The 22,617-nt window shown below is 50.1% G+C and overlaps 1 protein-coding gene across 2 annotated transcripts; it reads right to left on the bottom strand.

Moving 5' to 3' along the window:
• Positions 1 to 121: 121 nt before the first annotated feature.
• DENND4B (DENN domain containing 4B) lies at positions 122 to 21,561 on the bottom strand. 2 transcript variants are annotated; one of them, XM_083374385.1, is made up of 28 exons: positions 21,494 to 21,561; positions 14,982 to 15,298; positions 14,567 to 14,819; positions 14,169 to 14,238; positions 13,327 to 13,496; positions 12,922 to 13,163; positions 12,487 to 12,553; positions 11,734 to 11,792; positions 11,507 to 11,651; positions 10,307 to 10,482; positions 9,946 to 10,046; positions 9,345 to 9,560; positions 8,861 to 9,006; positions 7,823 to 7,962; positions 7,078 to 7,201; positions 6,678 to 6,884; positions 6,326 to 6,454; positions 5,985 to 6,147; positions 5,525 to 5,689; positions 5,006 to 5,442; positions 4,800 to 4,904; positions 4,525 to 4,703; positions 4,104 to 4,293; positions 3,586 to 3,831; positions 3,062 to 3,167; positions 2,613 to 2,775; positions 1,869 to 1,933; positions 122 to 1,290 (listed from the first exon to the last, which is right to left on the bottom strand). In XM_083374385.1, the coding sequence occupies exons 2-28, from the start codon at positions 15,278 to 15,280 to the stop codon at positions 1,145 to 1,147; spliced, it is 4,509 nt and encodes a 1,502-aa protein (XP_083230511.1). In that variant the 5' UTR covers positions 15,281 to 15,298; positions 21,494 to 21,561; the 3' UTR covers positions 122 to 1,144. The 2 variants fall into 2 exon arrangements, with proteins under 2 accessions (XP_083230511.1, XP_083230510.1); XM_083374384.1 differs by lacking the exon at positions 21,494 to 21,561 and adding an exon at positions 16,422 to 16,548 and having other exon boundaries at positions 5,525 to 5,692.
• Positions 21,562 to 22,617: the final 1,056 nt, after the last annotated feature.

Raw genomic sequence — 22,617 nt, 5'->3', positions numbered from 1 at the left:
GGCTTTCCTTCCTTCCCTGTGCTATATAGTCCTCGACTTACAATTATTCATTTAGTGCATTATTCATTTTTGTCCTCGGAGGCTCTCTTTCCATCATGAAACGGGAGACAAAGGCCGGAAGGAAAATACACAGGCATCTTTTATTTACAGGAGAGGAACATTGGAAAAAAAAAACAACGAAATACAACTCAAACAGTTAACACAAACATCGCAATCGGGGGGGGCTGGGTGGGGTCCATATTGCTCGGACTGAGCCCTGAGGTGGGGAGAGGGCAATCCTCGCTTGGGGGGGGTCCTAGGACCCTTTCTCCAAACAGAAATACGGCACACCCCACTTTCCGCAATGGGGTGCCCTTACAGTTAAAGCATATGCCACAAACGGGAGAGGGGGGGGAAGAGACAGGGAAAAACAGTGGGAGGGGCTCTGTAATAAATAAATTTACAAAATAGCTTCTTTTCAGTTTGTTTCCCCCCCCCTTGTAACACTGACGGGTAAAAGTAATACTAAAAACAAAACACAAAGCAAGCACACCTCGGACGGGAGGGGCGGTGGAGGGCTGCCCCCTCCCCAATGAAATCCCCCTCAATGAATTGGGAGGGGTGGAAGGGAAGGGAGAGGGCGGGGGGGGGGGGGGAGCGACCAGAAAGCCTTGTCCTTCATTGGGTGGGTGGGTGGGGAGCTTAACTATGCCCACCCACCCTCAATTCTGCAACTGTGCACGAAAATTGACATTTACAGGGGTGAAGACCCAAATTTGAGGGGGGGGGGAGGAAGAAAGAGAATTGGTGCGTGGGTGTGTGTATGGGGCAGTCTGAGTTCCTAGGCATGTGCAAAGTGCAGTGCTGGCCCGAGAACCCCCCCCCTTCCTCTCTATTTCGTTTCTTTTCAGAGGAAGAAGGCAACTCAGCTCCAAGGGCCAAGAGGAAGGGGTCTCCTGTTCTCCATACTGGGACCCCCTGATCCTCCCCCCCAAAAAGGGCCAAGGGGTGCTGGAAACAGCCTAGGGAACTTGGCTGTGCCCCCCTCCCAGCCTCCCCCTCCCCAAATTTGGTATCAGCTCCGGTTTCATCTGGGTTTCTTTGTGCCAAGTAGCAGCAGCAGCAGCAGGAGAGGCAGAGATGAATGGGTTGGGGGGGCCCCCTTTTAGCACTCCAGGTTGGCCCCGAAACTCTTCCGGCAATCGATGGCCTTGGTGGTGAGGGGCTGGGCCCTCTGCTGCTTGAGAGGTTCCTTCCCCATGCTGCTGGCCAGCTTCGAAAAGGCCGACTTGTACTTCTTGTCAAATTCAGCTGTGGGGAGAGAAAAAGCAGTGTGTGTGTGTTTGTGTGTGTGTGTGTGTGTGTGTTTCACAGAGATCACGGCTTGTGCAGGCAGACCTCGACTTACAACCCTTCGTTTAGCGACCGTTGAAAGTTACAAGGTGCTAGTCCTCATGGTAAGAGATCCTTATGGCGTTATTCAACCCGCCCCCTTTTTTATAATACAAACTGGGCACGGGCAAGGTTCTAGTCTTCATGGTGGGAAATCTTAGTAGCATTTCCCGCCCCCCACTTTTATAAAGCACACCAGGCAGAGGCAAGTTTCTAGTCCTCCAGGTGGAAAATCCTGATGCTGTTTTTTTCCCCCTCCCCTTTTATAAAACACACTGGGTGCAAGTAAGGGTCTTGTGCTCAGGCTGAGAGATTCCAGTGGCTCCCCCCCCAATAAATAAAAAAAAATAAAAAAAATTATAAAACACAGTGGGCCCATGCGAGGTGCTAGTCCTCATGGAGGCAGCCTGACTCAAAGCCCCAAAGGGACGATTCCCAAAATACTACAGTGAGGCCATCCTTCTCCTCCCAGCCTCCTTCTCCCTCCAGCTTCTTACCGATGTCCACATGCTCCCTGCCCAGCGCGGCTATTTTCAGAAAGAGAAATTCACGATAAACGCTCCTGAAAAAGACAAAAAAGATGGGAGTCATTGCCAGTGTCTGCAGAGGATGCTGGTTAGAAAGTCGCTTTACTTTTCCCATTTAACAAAACTTAACATTCGGGGAAATCCTGCTGGAGCAGGGGGCTGGACTAGAAGACCTCCAAGGTCCCTTCCAACTTATTATTATTATTTTTACCTTTGAGGTCCCTTCCAGCTCTATTCTAAATTAAGGACTAATTAGAGGACCCCACCACCAGGGAGGCTGGCTAGTCCCTTGAGAGACTGCCCCCACCCCACGCCCACGCCTGCAACAAACCAACATTAAATATCCATTTTAGGATTCCCCCCCCACCTTTTGATCTTTGTCATTCTCTAATTTAAAAATGTTTAACCCTAATTTATTTTTTTAAAAAAATTTAATACGTTGCTTTGTTATCGGTTATAATGCGCACCATCCAAGACTCTCTTTACGGCAGATGGGTGGTTTAGAAATAAGAAATACCATCGATAAAAATGAATGAGGAATGTCAATAAAAATATCAATAAATATCAAAAATAATTAAGAGAGATAAATATACATATATAAAAAAATAACTAAAGGTTCTGCCCCCAATTTTAGGCCTTTTTGCTCCCACCCCTGCTGTTCCCCTTTTCTGGGGGTAACGGGCTGGACCCAGACATATGAGAAGAAAGCCTAACCTCCGTAACAGCCCAGAGTTGGCACAACTTGCCACTTCTATGAAGAAGGCGATGGCTTTCTGGATCTCGCCCACGCCAAGATAGTTAATGACAGCTTCCAGGAAGGAGAGCGAGAACGGGTGGTTATGCTTGCGCCAATTCTGCAACCGTGTGGGAATCTGACCTGGGGAAAGAAGACGACTGGCATAAGAATCCAGAATGCCACCTCCACTCAGACGTGGCTACCTGAGGACCAGATGGCACCGATGCCCATCTTGTCTATTACGGCTAGTCAAACCCGTCGGGATCTCCACGGATCAGTTATGCCGATGGAGCGACCACCAAGGGACGCTTTGCGTCCCAGGAGGGTCCGCAGAGGTTGACTGGGAGATGAGTCGAATAAAACCATCCTCATCGAAAAGGACTGTAAAACAAGGTTCAAGGGAACACTGGACTGTACTCAGACACACCATGCAGTCTCCAGAGAACATAGAGAGGGGGATAGCTGTCGGGATCGGAACTCAGCACGTCCCAGAGCAAGCGTACGTTGACGAAAGGGCCCTCCGGAGTCGGCACCTGGAAAAGAAAGGGAAGCATAACGGTTTGAGTTTATCAACCTTGGGAACTTTAAGGCAGGTAGACTTCAACTCCCAGAATTCCCCAGCCAACTGGCTAGGGAATTCTGGGAGTTGAAGTCCACCTGCCTTAAAGTTCACAACGTTGAAAAACACTGAAAATCTCTGGATTCTGATTTGAATTTCTCCTCAGGTGCTGGTTCTGTTTTCAGGAGAAATGTATGGGAAAGGGTCCCCTCAAGGTCATACAGTCCAGCTCCTTGCCTCTTGCAGGAACACCCTTCTGAAGAGTTGGCTTTTCTTCAAAACCTCCCCAGATGGACCTATGTCCCAACTCTCTTTTCCTTGGGGATGTTCTTGAGATTCCTCCTCAACCTCGCCTCCCTTGCAGGGTCGTTGTGTAGGGAGAGATGTGTTACCTGGGAGGCCGTCTGGACGTGTTTGGAAGCCAGGAGCAGCTGAGGCAGGCCGCTGCAGAGCCCCAGCCGCTGGAAATACCACACCAGGTTCCAGTAGATGATGGGATGGTTGTCCACCAGCTCTGGCTGAGATAAGAACACGGCTCCCTCATTCTCCAGGAGGGTTTCCAGCTCCTTACGCAGGACTAGGGGGCTGAGGTAGGCGAAAGCCAGCTGCTCCACATGGGTGGCAGGACCCTGAGGCACCTGGGAGAAAAAGGAGGGGCCGTAATTCCCCATGAGCCCCAGCCAATCCCCAGGAATATGGGAGTTGTAGTCTCAGACTCCGTGAAGAGCGATTCAGTTATGTTGAATTTCTATTCCGTTCCATTATGCTATGCTATTCTTTCTCAAAACCCTCACTTAATGACGTTACTTGGGACCAGAAACTCCCACTGTTAAGCAACATGGTCATAAAGCCATAAAAACCCATCCCAAATCTGTTGTTTCCGGACGAGGAAAAACGTGGGCATCTGTACCGGGGGTTCGTTGAAGCCGTTGCACAGGGACCCGTTCCTGGATTTCCGCCGTGGATCCGGCTCAGCCTCGTCCAGCAGGAGGCATTGGGACCGATCACTGAGCACCGGGCCTTGGCCACCTGCCAAGGGGGCTTCGTTGTCCCGGGGCCAGTCTGAGGACACTGAACTTGTGTCAGAAGCATCAGCATTGCTGAAAGGGAACGAAGAGCTTGGAAGACAGTGCAGATGGCTCAAGCAAGTGAGCCAAGTTACAGGGAGGGTCAAAAACCACACACACACAAACAACAATCCACCACAACCCTAGTCGAGACAATAAGGTCAAGGGTGGTCCATCGGCACTCGGGCAGTGTGGAAACAGTCAGGTGGAAGATCAAGATATCAGAGGTAGGATATCAGAGGTAAGCATAATTAGCACTCGGACCTGAGAGAAACCATCTGGAAATCTTGAATCTCAATGCTGAGGAAGGGCACAAAGAGACGTCCGCAAAAAGGGCAGGTGGTGTTCAGGTTGGAGTCGTCCGAACTCCACCCGGCCATCACCTCTTCGTCGTACACCAGCAAGTTGCAAGCTTGGCATCGCGAACAGCTGGAAAGAAGCACCTGAAAGGATATGAGAATCGTTCTACGCGGGGAAAGAGTGGGAATGAGACGAGGACTCCCGGGAAAGGATGCGTGGCGGATCAAGAGGAAAAATACCTCAACTGCCGGAGGCTCCGACAACCGATCACTGGATTTCCGGAGGTTGAAACTGCAGACGGACGTATCCGAGAGATCGTACTCGCTACCCAGAGAGGCTGAACTCTGTCATAGGAAAGAGCCGGTTAAGTTGAGAAAAAGGACCTGCGAGAAAAGATCGCAGGGAAGACGCGTTCCGCACCCGATCCTGTGTACAGGATACCGACCTCTGAGGCTGTGGATCTTGGACGTTCCGGGGGGAGCAACAAGTGACCCTCCAGTGGACTCTGCCGAGAGGAGTATTCTCGGTGCTCGGATGCGCCGCGCCCGTGAGAGAGCTCCCCGCTGGAACCGTGCTTCAGGGACGGTCGCTTAATGGGGGACAGAAACTGCTGAAGTTTGGCGGTCAGACTCCGGCGAGGGGTATTCCCCAGGCGACGGTTTTCAGTAGCCTGGCCTGACCCTGGAGTAGCTCCCTCTGGCTGTCCGGTCTCCACGCTGCTCAGCGTTAACCTGTCGCTCTCGTCCGTTAAGAAACTGCTGATGTCTGAAAGACTGCTGCCCTCCGAGCTCCCGGGCCCGTCCCGTGCACCGCGCAGCCAAGGAGGAAGTGTCGACAATATATTATTGCTTTCGGCTCTGGGACTACCTAGGGTCTTCCCGGCTGCAAGTAAGATTTTAAAAGGTTGCCATGATTTCCCCGCTTGTTGGATAACGAAGCCCCCTCCTCTGGAATTCAGACTCACCCGGGATTATGCCCGCTGGCATTTCCTGTTTGGGAAAAGTCAGGCTGCCGCTCTTTGCGAGGGAAGAGGGTTGCGGATTCTCTCTTAAGCTGCTCCCGGACCAGGTGGTCTGCCGCAGCAGGCCGGTGCGGGGTTGATATGTGGGGGGCTTGGCTTCTTTCCTGTCTGCTGGTAAAAAACAAAAGAAGCCCACCCTCGCTTTGAGAGAGACATCGTGTTTATCTGAGCTACTGTTAAGTTTTTGTAATTAGATAAGAGGCAGCACAGCCCTCAGCTGCATAACGGTGGAGAAAGAGGATCAGAAGGGACCCTCCCAGTTTGTCAGGCTGGGAGTTGTAGTCCACCCCTCTTAAAGCCTGCTGGCTGGGGAATTCTGGGAGTTGTAGTCCACCCCTCTTAAAACATGCTGACTGGGGAGACTGTTAGATAAGTTGAGCCTCGCCTGTTTTCAGAGCTGTACCTGTTAGAAGGCCGAGACTCTGCAATTCTACCTCCAGCTGCTGGCGTTGACGTTGGCGCAGAGGCTGCCGGAACTGGGCAGCCCCCAGGACGACGTTGCGAAGCTTGGCCCAGCGAAGACGGCCACCGTGGCTACTGGACGGCCACCTGCACTCCAAAATGGCCTGCGGCGCAAGAGGAGTAGGGGTGGGAAGGCTGAGTTTAATTCGCAGCATAGCACCGATGTCCCCTTTGCCAGCTGGGGCGGAGAAGACACAGCTGCTTACAAGAACCATGCTGAGCCCAGGAGGAGGTGACTTGAACGGAGAAATGAGGTGGTGGTGGTGGGGGGGGCGGAAATACCTTGTTGTAATAGCCGTAGGTAATGGTGTTGGGGACGATCCCGGCCCGTTTCATTTCCAGCATGACTTGGACGGAGAGTATCGGCTGCCCGTACTGGCCGCAGAGCTGCATCAGGATGCGGTAGCACACCTTTGAACGAGAACCGGATGTGGATGCCCTTTTCCCGCCGTTTAAGGGCAGCCGAGAGTGAATTCCTAAGGAACTATATTCTATTCCATTCCATTCCATTCCATTCCATTCCATTCCATTCCATTCCATTCTTCTATTTCTATTCTATTCCCTATCCCAATCCTAATTTTATTCACAACATCGGTTTCAGTTGGAACCGTTCCGTGGAAGAATGGGCACTCACCTCGTCCGGCAAGACGACCTCTTTGGTCTCCATCTGTTTCAGCACCTCGTATGCGACGTGCAGCGCTTGTACCTTCGCGGCCACCATTCGGACGTAGGCGGGCAGCGTGATAAACCACAAAGCGTAGCAGTGGCCCAGCAGGCACTTAGCCCACATATCTGGCACGGAGGAATATTTCTGCGCGACTTTCTGGGCCACCTTAATTTCCTAAAAAAAGGAAGGAGGTTTAATTTCAGTTGTTGTTGGTGGGGTTTTTTTTTTAAAGAAAAGCTGATAAAAATCGACCTTGTCTGGGACTGGAGGAACTCAGGACTGAGTCGTCTGTGGACGGGAGACCACCAAGAAATCCCAAGGCAGAGGGCTGGATTGCAAAATTAAAAAAAGGCCTGGTAATTTTTACCTGCTGGGTCCGGCGAGGGGCAGGACTGCTGGGGGCGCTGGTGCGGGCTTGGCACAGCGGGGCCATGAGCTGGTCCTGAGGCCGCTGAAACAGCTTGGTTTGGAGTATCGGGAAGCCGTCGTATCTAAATGACCGGAGAGCCTAAACTGAAGTTCTCCTTCTGAGTAGCAGGAGGGATGCAGGGACATTAATTTTAAGCCTAATGGTGTTTAATGTTTAATGTGCTATTGCTAAGCACATTGGTTTGTGCTTAAATTGTAAGCCGCCCTGAGTCTTCAGAGAAGGGCGGGGTATAAATGGGATTAAAATAAAATAAATAAATAAAACCGTAACGGAGTTTTTGCCTCGGATGGCACTTTAAAAAAAAATTTATACGGGCATCCAGTCGGAATGCCAAGGAAAAAGAAAAGCAGAAAGAGAACAGGATCCTGGGACATTGTGACCGTCATAAATGCGAGTCCGTCGCCCAGCCTCTGGAAATTTTGATCCCGCGAGCACGGGGATGATGCAAACGGTCATAAGAGCGAGAAAAAAAACCCAGCCATTGGCCACTAAACAAATGGTCGTAAGATGAGGACTACCTGCAACCGAATACTGAAACGAAAGACCTTTCCCCGCACCCCTCCCTCCAAATAAATCTGTTCGCCTAGATCTTCTTTCTTTTTTTCATTGCTATTTTAACTTCAGTCGCTAAACGAACTGTCGTAAACTGAGGACTTGCTATATCTTCCTGGCTGACACTCACTTGTAACTCGTTGGAAGCTCCAAGCCGTTGGGCCCGGTGGGCTCCTCAGGGGGCATAATAAAGACGGTGTGTTCGCTGCCCTGGACGTCGTCCAGTTCAATTAGCGGAGCCTCCTCTGCTTTCTCTAAATCCACCTGCACCTGAATTGTTTAAAAAAAAAAAAGAGAGAGAGAGAGAGAGAGAAAATTGAAAATGAAGCCACCGTCCCACGAAGGGAACCCTCTCAAGGTCTTGGCCGGCTCGCTTAGGATGGAGAAGTGGGCTTTGCAAGTAGAAACTCTGCTCTGAGCATTGGAAAACACACACAAAAAAACCCCTTCCAAGCTAGCAGCTCTACGGTGTGTGTGTGTGTGTGTGTCCTTCAAAGCAGAAAAGCCTGGAAAATTGAAATTCTAGAGGTATTCCTCGACTTAAAAAGAGTTCATTTAGCGACCGTTCGACGTTCCAATGGCCTGGGGAAAAAGGACTAAGGTCCCTTTTTTTCCCCCCGCGCCGTTGTAACCTTGAACCTAGGTCCCATGTTTCCCCGTGGTGTTGTAACTTTGAACTTAGGTCCCTTTTCCCACGCTTACGACCGTTGCAGGTCACGTGTTCCAAATTCAGGAGCTTGGCAACTGAACTCACATTTATGACGGTCATAAGGTCCCGGGAGCTCACGTGATCCCCTTTCGCAACCTTCGGACGTGCAAAGTCAGCGGGAAATCCAGATTCACTTAACAACCGTGTTACTACTTTAACAACCGGCAAGGAGTCACTTATCAGCTGTGGCTAGGAAGGTCGTGAAAGGAGGCAAACCTCACTTAACTTAGTGACTCGCTTAGTGACAGAAACTTGGGACTCCATTGCGGTCCGCCAACAATTGCTTTTTCTTCCTTTCTATAGTGGCGGCGGGGTTATTTACTAGCCCTTGCAACCCAGGCTCGGGTTTTAAGGACGGCGAGGGAATAGTTTTGGGGTTGAGCGTCACCTCCATGCCTTTTTCTCTGGGGCGCAGTCATGAATTAAACCGAAACCCAATTCGGATCCCCTTCCAGCTACCTTGTCGACACAAGAATCGAAAAACTCCAGGCAAGCGTGACGGTCGCTGACGAAAGAGCATTCCTCGATGAACTGCGTGAAGAGCTGCGTGCGCAAAAGCTGCCCGTAGAATTTGTGGTACGCTCGCTCCCGCGATTTCAGAAAGCCTGTGTGGGACGGAGCGAGCGAGCGAGGGTTAGCTTTCACGACAGTTCTTGCAATTATTCTCCCACGCAGCAACGACAGTAAAGGAAAGGGAATGGGGAGGGATGAGGAAAAGACACGCAACAATTCCTTCCCGGGCCAATTTTTCCCTACAAGGTGGAATGGATTCCTAAACTAAGAGTTTTTCCTCTCCGTACCCTTATCCGGACTCCCTGCCTTGTTTTGCGTCCCCGTTCCCAGAACCGCCATTTTAAAAGAGGATTTATTTTTAAATGGAAGAAGCCGTGCCTGTGTCCCCGAAGGAAGAGGCTTTCTCTAAATGAGTGAAATGAATCTACACCTTGCAGGAAAAACAGACTGCTGGAGTCCCGGGTTTTCTCCGAAGGGGCCTGGGTGATGGGTCGGAGGTAGCTACGATAGCCTTTCAACAGACAAGCCATGAATCGCAGGAACGCCCCTCGGATGTCCAGCTCCAGCTGTTTCCGGCGCCCGTAAATGACGTCATAGTCGGTCAGCAGGAACTCCAAGGAGGCCTCCTCGACAGGACGGTTGTACACTGCGAAGGAAGGACCGAACCGTCGGCTACAAAAGGCCACGCCAAAACCAGCGTTTGCCCAAGTTATGCCCATCAGTTCCAAAGGTGGGCAGGTTTTAATTCTGGTTTAATATTTTGCAGTGGGGGGGGGGATGCATCAAAGGGAGTGGAGTTGGGGCTCGGAGAACCTCTGGCAGGTACTACAAGGTGGAATGTAGTAGCAACATAAATCTACCAAAGTACAGATCATGGATCTTGGCATTTGGAGCACTCCTCAAACACCGCAAAACGCCATTGTTACGTCGCAGTTGAGTGTCCCCTTCTACTACCTTTCTCTTCTCGGGGGTCCGTGCCCAACTGCCCTCTGAGACTTTATGACACCCGCGCCAAGACCGTGGTGACTTACTCTCATCAAGTTGTTGGTACTGGGAGTTTAACGACGCCAGCAGCACTTTACACGGCTTCCGGGGTAGAGAGCGTGACGACAACAGCTTCCGCTCTTCGCACCTGCACACACAACAAAGCTGCCCCTGCGATTAGTGCCTCCTGCTGGGGTCCCCGGGAATGCTAGTATCAATTCTGGAAAAATTCGCATGCCCCGAGATGGAAGGAAGGGTGAGAAAGAAACTCAATGCAGCCTCATCTTGATCTTCCTTAGTATAAAATAGAACATTAAAAAAACCTTAGGCTTTCAAAAGTCTGCTGTTTCAGTCTATACTGGTACACCTTGACTTACGACCACGACTTGGCAGGATGAGGACACTCACTGGAAGATGGTGTTGGTGTCAAGGTCCACGCAGACGACGTCGTGCGGGGGGTCGTAGATGTCGAAGTAACTGGAGTGGACCCCCACGATGAAGGGCACGGGGGCACACAACACGTCGGCCAGGGTGAGTGGGCAGAGGGGGATGTACGGGCACTGCCAGCACAGGGGGAAAATCATCTGGAGAGACAAACACAACTGGTTTGTGTGTGTTTGTTTGTGTTGAAGCTCCATTATGACACCCACACATTCACAACTTGACCAAATATTTTTTTAAAAACGGAGCACGAGACTATAATAACAACATACGTGTGTAAGCATATGACATTTCACACCTGGCGTGTCCAACTTGGGCAGCTTTTAAGACCTCGCTAGGAGGAGCAGCTGCAGATCAACAAAACCTGTGTATGAATTCTGGAGCGCTTTTGATTTGATAAAGAATAAAGATACCATCTGAAATGGCACAGCATCAAAGGAAACAGACACGGGGAGAGGAAAAAAATTCCCAAGCTTAATTCTTAACCCAAGTTCAAGGGGTAACACAAGGAAACTGGAAAACGGAGACCGAAATGCTTCTGTATTTATGCAATTTGCTGGCTGGGGAATTCTGGGATTTTGAAGTCCACAGGTCTTTTTTTTAATTTTAATTCCATTTATATCCCGCCCTTCTCCGAAGACTCAGGGCGGCTTACAAGCTTAGCAGTAGCCTTCATTCTATGTATATGCCTGCTTGTTAGGGCTTTCACACACACACACACCCCAAGCGCCGTTATTACAAAGTCAGCTTATTGCCCCCAACAATCTGGGTCCTCATTTTACCTACCTGGGAAGGATGGAAGGCTGAGTCAACCTTGAGCCTGGTGGGACTCGAACCTGCACTAATTGCAGGCAGCTGGTGTTACTTAAAGAGGCATTAGCCCACTGCTCCACCAAGGCTCTTAAAGTTACCCAGGTCGGGCATCCCTGTTTTACACACAGATTCAGGAAAGCGGGACCGCAATTCAGCGCAATCGTCCATCCATTATTTATGCCAGATAATCCATGCACCCGTGCACAGTTTTCCAAATGATCGTTGCAATTTGGGGAGACCGGTCTTCTTAGCCAAGGAACGGTACACAGGGACACCCCCTCCCCCCCAATTTTTCCCTGCATTCTTGAGGTTCCCCTTGCCCAGTCTTCTGGCTTCAGGGCAATGGTCACTAACCGAGACCAAAGCTTCTGCGATGCTGGTCAAGACGTCCGGCTGCAGGGAATGGATGAGGAGTTTCTGTTCGGTCAACACGGCCACCATCAGGGCCACAGCGTTTTCGGGGCCCAGGGTCTGAAGGAGGGTGAGAAAGCTGGCCCCACTGCGAAGAGAAGGGGGGAAATTTTGAATTTTCTCCCAGCAGAATCCGGACAGGATTTGGGTTCATCCCGTCCCGTCCTTACCTGAGAGGTAACGGAGATGAGACAGGTTGGCAAAGAAGCAGATTGTCGTAGGGCGACATCTGAGGGGCAAAAAAAAAGAGGGTTTCAGATGGAGCTGATCCACGACATCTTGCGTCAACGCACAACTGCAAAATGCTTTCCTTCCCCACGCTCCAATTTGCACCCGGGAGAAATGCATCGAAGGCGTCATCAACGAGACGCAAACGGGGAATTGTTTTGGGGAAATGAAAACTGGTGGGGGGGAGGGGGGGAGGGCAGAAAATTAGGAATATATCCCCATCAATCCATTGCCAAAGGTAGCTTAGCTAGGAACACCTGACATCCTGTGAGGAGACCTTGAATATTATTAAAGAAAAACAATTGCTGAAAGGTAGATTAAAATGCGACATCCAGTCTAAAAATAAACCATAATAATACTATCGGCGTTGACAAAAATCAACACTGGTCAATTGCCAAAGGCACGCTCGGCTTGCAGCAGCTGACATCCTGCGCTTTAATCTTATTATTGGATTTATTACCTAAAGCATTAAACAAAAACATCTGCCTGCCCCAGGTCCTTGGGAAGGACTTGAGGTGGATCAAAATGACAAATCCAGGCTAAACATCTGGCTGACGCTGCAAACAATCGTTAACAGTGGTCCAGCAAAACACAAGCCAAGTTCCTTTCCTCTTTCCCCAAATTCACGAGGTTCGATCGATGGATGCCAACTCCCATCATCCACCTACCGATCGGGCTACGGGGTTTCTACTCACCTGGACCAAGATCCGAGGTCTCTGAGGGGACGGGAAAGGGACGTTGTGCATGAAATGGGAAATATGCCTAGGGTGGGAAAAACAACAACATAGAAGTCACCAGAAATGAAATGGTTCAAAAATAACAAGCCTTTTTTTTTTTTAATAAATGCCAGCGATCTCGGTTTGTGGTGGTCAATGGGATGTAGACACAACACGGGGATGTCCCAGGGATGAGGTTTGGGCTACTTGCGTTGAAGCCGGTGGGGTTTAGCCTGGAGAACCTTTTGTTTCTGTTGAACGAACCTCCAAAGCCGGGCACAGTCTATCTGAGAACACCACCCGTCGCAAGCACGTGTGGGAAAAAGGAAGGCTGGTTCCTTCAATAGCCTCCTCTGTGGGCTTCCTCGGGGGTCCCCTTTCTAGCCGCCTCCTCCACCCACCCTCCCCACTTACGCCTCGAGGGGCAACACGTGGGGTCCGGAGACGCTGTAACGGTAGATGAAGGTGAGGAATTTGCGGAAGACGTCAAAGAACGGCCAGTGAGACAGGACGCAGATGCTCTTCCGGGTCTGCACGGACTTGTTGGTGATGGGGCGCCGGTCCACCACGGTGAGGAGGTTGAGGCAAACGGACTGCCGGTCGGTGAGGCGTTCCCGGGGAAAGGCCTCGTAAAACTGCATGGCAGCCCCGTAAACCTGGAGTAAGGTGGGGAGAGAGGAGAGGGGCGCCAGGTTATTCCGGGCACAGCTCACCTTGAGTGAGTGACAGGAAGATCTAGGCCTCTGTGTTTGGGCCTCCCCCCACCCTCGCCTCCGGACCGGTCCAGGGGAAAGTCCCTTCCTCCTGCACATGGGTTACCTTGTCCCCGGATGCGCCAGTCAACACGAAGGTGGAGAAGACGGGAAGCTGGTACTTGGTGTCGGCCGGCCAGCTCTCGATGGTGGCCCCCATGGGGAGGCAGAAGACGGGCACCGATTCGGGGAGGGGGAAAACCTCGTTGTCCTCCTCCGGGTAGCGGCTGAGGAGACCTGGAGAGTGAGAAAAGAACCATCTTGGCTTAAAAGAAGCAAGTTTACAGGAGGGAGGATTCAGACCAAGGTGTTTCTCAAAGTTGGCGGCTTTAAGAGGGATGGACTTCAACTCCCAGGATCCCTCATGGGTGGACTTCCACTCCCAGAATCCCCCAGCCAGCCTGCTTTAAGAGGGGTGGACTTCCACTCCCAGAATCCCCTAGCCAGCCTGCTTTAAGAGGGGCGGACTTCAACTCCCAGAATCCCCCAGCCAGCGTTCTGAGTAAATATCATGGTTCTTGATGTTTACGTTTATTTCGAAGCTTAATAGCAATTTCCAGGCTCTTAAACCAACAGGATATATTCAGTTATTCATAAAGAACTAGTAATTCCTGCAGAATTATAATGCGTGGGATGCTTTTAAATGTTTATTCTGGTTCCATTTTGAGGCTGGTTGAGCTATGTATTTAAAATACAGAATGAAGGGAAAAATAAGAAATAACGTACGGTGAAGAGGTGAAAGCCTAATTCTCTTTCTCGGCCTCTCCCTTGACTGCCCTGCTCTCCGTGCTTTGGCAAACTATGGGATTGACTACTGCATCCCTAGCTTTGTGGGCCTGGCCTTGTAGACTGGGCCCAATCAACTGACCTGCGAAGAGCAGAGACTCATGGAAGGAAGAAAACCCTTACCGGCTTCGTAGACCAGGGTGTTCCCTTTAGCGAGCGCCATCTTGTAACAGATATAGAGGGCTGGACCCCACTGTGGGGAGAGGAGCATAAGACGGGCTGTCAGCCGAACGGAGAAGCAGAAGAGACGTGACAAGCAGGCTGTCTGTCCATCTGCCTTATCCAAGAAGACACAAAACCAGGAACGGAACTCCCTGCTCTCCGTAAAAGATCATGGAGTTGTCTTCGTCCCCTTGCTGTGGTTTTTTTTTAAAGAGTTTCCAAGACTGGGGTCCTCTCTGGGTGTTCAGACCACCTCTACCCAACACCCACAACCCTGCGAGGTGTGAAGGACTCTCGGGAACTGCAACATCCGAAGCGCCTAGAAAAAAAAATCGTCATCCCCCTGGTCCCCGACTCACCATCCCGGCGTTCAGGTTCCTGTCCACCCGACAAAACGTGTGGGGTGTGCTCTCCCCTTTGCTGGGTATGATAAGGCAGATGTCCGTGATCCCCAAGGCGCTGTACGCCTGCCCCTCGCTGGCCCGCCGGTAGGTCAGGAAAGTGTGCTGGTGACCAGGCGCGCCCGAGGCCAGGTTCGCCGAGTGGCTGTACGGCGTCGTGTCGATGATTTTGTAGCCCGGTTTGGGCTGGTCCTTCCCACCATAATGCACCCTAAAGAAGCCAAGCAAGGTCACCCTCCTGGAGAATGGGATAGGGCATCTCTCTCGGGCGGGAATCCTGGGAGTTATAGTACGTAATTCTCTCCGAAAAGGACAGGATAGGATAGCTCTTCCCGGTTGGCGCCGGATGCCTCCCGAGCCCTCCGCGACTTACCCCAGTTCCACAATGGGGGGTTTATCCCGCCCCCGCCGGTAGCAGATGAACATCTGGGGGTTGTTCAGTAGGCTGGTGTTGAGCTCCACCGGGTGCCCCGCGGTGGTCCGGTCGATGCTGGTGAAGCCGTGGGGTACCTCTTCGCCTTGCGAGCGGACGATAACGGCCACGTCCACAATGGGCTCGCTCGGGCGGGCCGGACGAGAGGCCGGGCTCTCATCCTCCAGCGATTTGGAAGTGTCCACCAGTCCGGCCACCACGAAGTAGTCCACCAGCTGGGGGGCCCACTCCTCCGCCATGGCGGGGGCTCACGGCATCTGCAGCAAGGCAAGGAAACGAGAGGGTGACGCCAGGAGCTGGAGGGCCCCCAGCCCCACCATAGGCCGCCAGCCTGTCCGGGCAACGGCGGAAGGTCTGTGCGGAACGTTGGAGGGTCCGTTTGCGATGGAGGAGCCGGGAGACCCTCCCCACCCCCCCGTCATTCCCGCTTCCTAGATCAAGTTTGATTCGAACGCCGGCAGCCGGAAACAGTGGGCTGCTACGTTTCCATCTAGACTAGAGAGTTTAAAGAGAAGTTTAAAAAGAGCATTTGGGTTTTAAGAAAAAGGGGGAGGGAGGAAGGAATAAAGCCAAATGTGAAAAAAAGAAGTTTGAAGGGCAGTCTCTTTTTCTAAAAAAACAAAAATAAAAATAAAAAGCGAGAGAAGACTTATTAAAAAAGAGCTTTAAAAGAAGTTTAAAGGGCATTTGTTTCTTTAAAAAAAAACCCGAAAAAGGGGGAGGAAGAAAGGAAAAACAAAACGTGGAAAAAGAAGTTTAAACAGCAGTCTTTTTTTTTTTTAAAAAAAAATAAAATTAAAAAAGGAGAGGGGGAGAAGGCCCGTTAAGAAGAATTCAGAAAGAAGTTTAAAGAGTGTTTGTTGAAAAAAATAAAGAGGGGAGGGAGGAGGAAAGGTCAAAGCAGAAGCCTAAAAAAAAGAGCATTTATTTCAAAAATAAAATAATTTTTTTTTTATTATATTATATTTATTAAAGGGGGGGAGAGAAGAAAAGGAACAGAATTCGGGGGGGGGAGAAAAAAGCGATTAGGAAGAAATTTTAAATTCAAAAATCAAAAAGAAGCACGGGAATCTTTTCTATCGAAATACGCTCAAGGAGAGCGAAAAAGGAAGTTTAAAAAAGTATTTTTTTCCTTTAAAAAAAAAAAGGCCAGAAAATTTTTTAAAATAAAACCCTTCTGTCTTCGAATAAGTCAGCCAGCCTTTGCTTGTGATGGCCCCAACGGCACTCGGGGTCCCATCGCTCCAACAGCCAAGAACCATGGGATCTGGAGTCCACACCCCCACCCCGCTCTGCCTGGTTGAGGCTGCTGGGCACTGTGCTCTTTCCTCCTCCGGCCCAACGCTTCTTCCTTTTAGGTGTCAACCTGTGCCAACTGACCGAATGACCGGCGCTGGGTGCCCAATGCCCGCCCGGCTGAACCGCGGATGGCACCTCCAAGTTTCCAAAGCAAAGAGAGGGGGCGTGAAAGGGGGTCCTCAGCGCTTTTCGAACTCGCTGCCCCGAACCGGTGGGTTTTCAGCGCAGAGAACAACTCGGATTGTGGTTTTTTTTGCAGCGAATGCAAAACGCCGGGAAGGGCTGGGCGAGTCAGAAAAGGAAGTCCCCATTTCTCCTTTCTCAACTTCGCTAAAAACAGAAATAAACTTCCCTCCACCCCCCCCTCCCTTCTGAGATTTATTCAGAGTAAAAGTCACGTTTTCTCCAACCGGGCCTTTCGGTTTGAGATGCCAAACCGGGACATCTGCCGTGAACTCTGTGCGTGCTCAGAGGCACGCAAAAGACACGCAGGGGGAGCTCCGGCTCGGGCGAATCCCAGGGTGAAGAAAAAGAGCTGGAAAAACAGAAAAGAAAAAAAAAAGGGGGGGAAGCGAGGAAAATAAAATGGGGTCATTTAAGGAGACAGCGAGGACAAACGTTCCCGGCTGGTTGAAAATACGGCGCTGGCAAAGAGGGAGAGGCGCTTTTCTCCTTGAAGTGCTACCTTTCCGCTTGCGGGGAGCTGATTTTTCAAGGTGGACCCTCCTCCCCCTTCTCCAAATTAATGGGGGGGGGGTTCTCACTTGCTGAAGGACAATAGCAAGGAGATGGGGAGGACAAACATTGCCGGCTCGTTGAAAATTTGGCAGGCACTTTTCTCCTTGAAAGTGCTACTTTTCTGCTTGCGGGGAGCTGCTTTTCTAATGTGTACCCCCCCTTCTCCAAATTAATGGGGGGTCTCACTTGCTGAAAAACCACAGTAACGAGACGGGGAGGAGAAGCATTCCCGGTTCATTGAAAATTTGGCATTTTTCTCCTTGAAGTGCTACCTTTCTGCTTGCGGGGAACTCTAATGTGACCCCTCTCCAAATTAACGGTGTCTCGCTTGCCGAAAAACCACAGTAAGGAGACGGAGAGGACAAGCATTCCCGGCTCATTGAAAATCTGACACTTTTCTCCTTGAAGTGCTATTTTTCTGCTTGCAGGGAGCTTGTTTTCCAATGTGTGTCCCCCCCCCTTGAATTAATGGGGTCTCACTTGCTGGAGAACAACAGAGCATGCAGAGCAAACCCCGGGTTTTCCCCTCTTACAAGGGCAGCCGCTGTTATCTGCCTGCCCCTTTGCCAGTGCCAAAGTGTCACAAAGCTATTTCGGGTCTGGCACAACGACAATTCACACCTCCGCCATCACCTGGCTGGGGAAAACAAGAACAGGGCCACCGCTGTCCCCGCCTGACCGCCATTTTCGGCCTGCAGCAAAACAACTTCTTATACGTATTTATCATTTCAACCTTGGCTTACTTTATTTCGCATTTGTTTATTTAGATCGCTTCGTATTTCTTTGTTTGATTCTGCAAAAAGACACAACGCAGGCCTCCCACCCCCCTTCCCGCCCCGGGATAACGGGCTGCCAGCTCTACCGTTTGAATTCCTGCCTGTGTGCCAGGCAGCCAGGAATCTGCCCACTCCCGACAACTTCGGATTATCCCACACTCAATTCTTCCCGCTGGGAGTTGTCGCATAATAATAATAATAATAATCTTTGGGCCTAGTTGGCACTCGCTACTAAAACAACAAACCACGATGTGCGTCTCTCGGGATGCGCTGAAGGCAGAGAGGAGGGGGAATTCTGGGGTCAAAGTGGGGGTTATTTTCCATGTCGAAAAGCCTCTCTGCAAAGCCTGCGTGTTTCCCCCAGACGACGGGGTGGTCTGGGTAGAATATCCCCGCAGGCAGACAACTAGCAAGTCCAGGAAAATGGCTTAAATTTCAGTTGCACTGACGTCAACTTCCGGCGACGGGGAAAACACACAATAAGCCACAGATCCGAGGCTGCTTTGGAGGAAGGCAGCAGAGGCACAGCCCTGCATTAAACCCCAATGCTCAGAATGGTGGTCACCCCAAACTTTTGGGGTGTCTGGTCTACCTCTTAGTCCTTACCCCAAACGCCAAATCTGCCTGCAAAAGGCACCAGTCTCTCACCACAGCCCGGCACCGACATCCTGGTTTTTACCCACCTTTGGCTGAAGGTGGCCACCATCCGGCTGCGCACCCCAGCCACAATTTTACGTCGATCCCAGCTTACGGCTGATCTGCCCACGCTCTCCCTGCGAGGAAGGCCAGCCTGCAAACAGGCTTTGTCGGATTTAATTTTTTTTAAAAAAAAATCACACTCAAACCAGGAAAGGTCTTCAACTGCCTATTCTATTCTATTCTATTCTATTCTATTCTATTCTATTCTATTCTATTCTATTCTCTTCTATTCCTATTCTATTCTATTCTATTCTATTCTATTCTATTAATTTTCCACTCTATTATTTCTATTCTATTCTATTCTATTCTATTCTATTCTATTCTATTCTATTCTATTCTATTCTATTCTATTCTATTCTTCTATTCTATTCTATTCTATTCTATTCTGAATTCTATTCTATTCTATTCTATTCTATTCTATTCTATTCTATTCTATTCTATTCTAATTTTTCACTCTATTATTTCTATGCTATGCTATGCTATGCTGATCTATTCTATTCTATTCTATTCTATTCTATTCTATTCTATTCTATTCTATTCTTCTATTCTATTCTATTAATTTTCCACTCTATTATTTCTATGCTATGCTATGCTATGCTATTCTATTCTATTCTATTCTATTCTATTCTATTCTATTCTATTCTATTCTATTCTATTCTATTCTATTCTATTCTATTCTATTCTATTCTATTCTGAATTCTATTCTATTCTATTCTATTCTATTCTTCTATTCTATTCTGAATTCTATTCTATTCTGAATTCTATTCTATTCTATTCTATTCTATTCTAATTTTTCACTCTATTATTTCTATGCTATGCTATTATTTCTATTCTGTTCTATTCTATTCTATTCTATTCTATTCTATTCTATTCTATTCTACTCTACTCTATTCTATTCTATTCTATTCTAATTTTTCACTCTATTATTTCTGTGCTATGCTATTATTTCTATTCTATTCTATTCTATTCTATTCTATTCTATTCTATTCTATTCTATTCTATTCTATTCTATTCTATTCTATTCTATTCTATTCTATTATTTTCTTCATTCTATATTCTGTTCACACGTTTGTTAAGTGAATCCAGGATAAAGGACGATCTGAAATAGCATAGCATCAAAGGAAATAGACATGGGGAGGGAAGAGGAAAAAAAAAGAATCCACAAGTTCAATCCTTAACCCAAACTGCAGGGGTAACACAAGGAAACTGGAAAACAGAGATCAAAACGTTTCTATATTTATATAATTTGCTGGCGGGGAATTCTGGGAGTTGAAGTCCCCAGGCCTTAAAGTGGCCACATTTGGACAAACCTGCTCTGGAAACGTTGAGCGAGGAGGCCCTGTTCTTTTAATCTGCCCTCCTCTTTAAGGAGGTGGGGTGTTTAAACTCTGCACACGCCCAGAGAGCCACGTCTGACACAATGCAGCCAGCCTAGGACGGAATTTAGAAATTCTGTCTGGGTGTTTTTTCCGCGGGAAGAACGGGCGAGCGAAGGAGGGCTGGGAAGCTAACTGGAAACAGGTTGTCCTCAGCTTACGGCCACGAACTGAGCCCCAAAAATTCCCGTTGCTAAGTGAGACCGTCGTGCAGCGAGTTTCGCCTGTTTGGCGACCTTTCTCGCCGCCGTTGTTAAACAAATCGCTGCGCTGCGGCTTAACTTTGGTTGCCAAAGGGGAATCACATGACCCCCCCTCCCCGGGACGCTGCGACCGTCATAAATACGAGTCCAGTTGCCAAGCCTCTGAATTTTTGATCCTAGGGATGCTGCGACGGTCGTAAGCGTGAAACACGGTCCTAAGTTTCTCTCTCTCTCTTTTTTTTGGGTGCCGTTTAGTAACTTCGGTCACTAAACGGAACGTTGTAAGAAGAGGACAACTCGCCTCCTCGAAGGGGGAGGTTGGAAAATTATTATTTCTACCTGAGCCCCCCTCCCCCAAAAAAACCAGGGGGTAGGAGGGGTCTGGAGATTTGGGGGGGGGAGAGGAAGGGGCGGGGCTTGGCTGCCTGGCAGAGGAGACAGGTGTCAAAGCAGGAAGTCAAAGGAGGGGGGGAAGTTTTGGGTTCAAGTTTTACGGGGGAGGAAAAGAGGCCGAAAAGGAAACGAGAAACCCACAACGACACCTGTTTGCTCGCCGCAGACACGGGACCCATTCCCTTGGCGCCGCCCCCGTCTTTCTCGTTATCCCCCCCTCCAAAAAAAAACCCAGCCCCCCAAAATTGATGTCAAAACCCAGCAGCTGGTTACCCTGATTGGGGGAGGGGGGGGTTTAAGACGCTACTCTTTTTTTCCCCATAATCCCCGGCAAGGTGCTGACCAGGCGCTGCTCCCCCAAGGCTTCCCCACCGAGAAAAGAGAGCTCAGATAGACTGCCCTGGGACACAGAGGCTCGGCTGGCTGCAGGGGGAAGGGAGGAAAAAAGGGAGGGTGGGCAGAGAAAGGGGAGGGCTGGTGGCTGGGGCGGCAGGGAAAGGAGCTTGGGGTACAGATCCCATCCTCCCCAGCCAGTGACGCCCACCCCCACCCTCCCCGCCGTATCCAGGAAAACCAGCGCAATGCAACAGGAAAACGAGGAGGAGCCAGGTGGGAATTCTCCCCAAATTCAGGAAGGAAATTGCAGAGGGGGAGGAGGGGGGGCTTCTTCCCTGCAAGCCAACGACCCCCCCCTCCTCCCCAGCAACAGTCAGCTGAAGAGAGAGGGAGGGGCGAGAAGGGGAGGGAGGTCTCCCCACGTACCCCTCCTTCTCCCCTCGCCCCCCCCCCCCGTTTTGCAAAACTGCAAATTTGCAACCGCTGCAACTGCAGCTGGGTCATTGCAATGGGGGGAGGGGGCGCCCAGAAGGGACCTGGTGGGGGGCCAGGAGGACACCCCCCCCCCCACACACAGATTGCAAAACAGGAACCGGGTCACGCCTGCAGACGTTACGCGCCTGCCACCTAACCTGTGCAAACTTCAGCTGGGTTCCTGCCTCTTGCCAAGCTCCAGCCTCGCCATTGCCCGGATTCTGCTGGCTGGCTTGGGGGGTGGGGGGGGTGGATGTGGGGGGGTGGGGAAGAGAGAGGGGGGCGAGGGCGCCCTCTAGCGGCAAGGAGGACCTCCCTCCCCCTGCTGCTTTTAACCCGTTTAGCCCAGCAGGCTCCCGGGGAAGGGAAGGGGGATTGCACGTGTGAATCAGCCCGTTTCTCCACTCGCGGACTTTTCCCCTGTTGGGGAAGAAAAAAAAAAATCGAGGGTCTCCCGTGCGGTGGGTGGGTGGGAAAGCTTTGCATCTGCACCCTTCCTTCTCGGGTGGACGTGGAGAAATCAAGCCCTGGGGTGGGACGGGGGACCCCTCGGAGACCCTTCCGAAGGCTTGATTGCTTTTGCACTAGGACTGGACCCCGGGAATTGGAAAAAAAAACCAACAACAACAAACTCGGGTGCAAAAAAATTGGTGGAAAGAATTGGACACCGCGCCACAGAGCATGTACAGAGTGCCTTCCACACCCGCCCATTGCAACTTACAGTTGCAATGGGCGGGTGTGGAAGGCACTCTGTACATGCTCTGTGGCGCGGTGTCCAATTCTTTCCACCGCTTTTGAAGCAACCCCGTAGTTATTTATTTATTTACTTATTTATTGATGGGATTTATATCCCGCCCTATCTCCCGAAGGACTCAGGGCGGCTAACAACAAAAACATATAATAAGTACAGAAATCAAGATAAAAATAAAATTGAGAACATCTGTGCAATAAATTAAAATTAGAGAATTTAAAAAAAATAAAAATAAATAAATAATAAAATAAATAAATAAATAAATAATTTTCCGTCTCGGAGGGTTTTGTTTTTCCTGGGCCAAAAGATCCTTGTTCTCTTTCGATGGAGACCCCTCATTTTTTTTTTTGCTCATTTCATCCTTTTTAAACCCAAATCTGTCAGGTATAAATGCCTATAAAGAAGGCGGAGCCCTGGCTTGTGTCGGCGCGCCCTCTAGTGGAAAGGTGAAGCAACGAGCACCTCTGCAAAATTCGGTATACTTAAACGGGGTTTGGGAATGTAATTCCATCATCCACAGCCAACCTGGCC

This window comes from Vipera ursinii, assembly GCF_947247035.1.
Source record: "Vipera ursinii genome assembly, chromosome: 15".
Taxonomy (NCBI): Eukaryota; Metazoa; Chordata; class Lepidosauria; order Squamata; family Viperidae; genus Vipera; species Vipera ursinii.
This window is presented reverse-complemented; position numbering and strand designations above follow the sequence as displayed.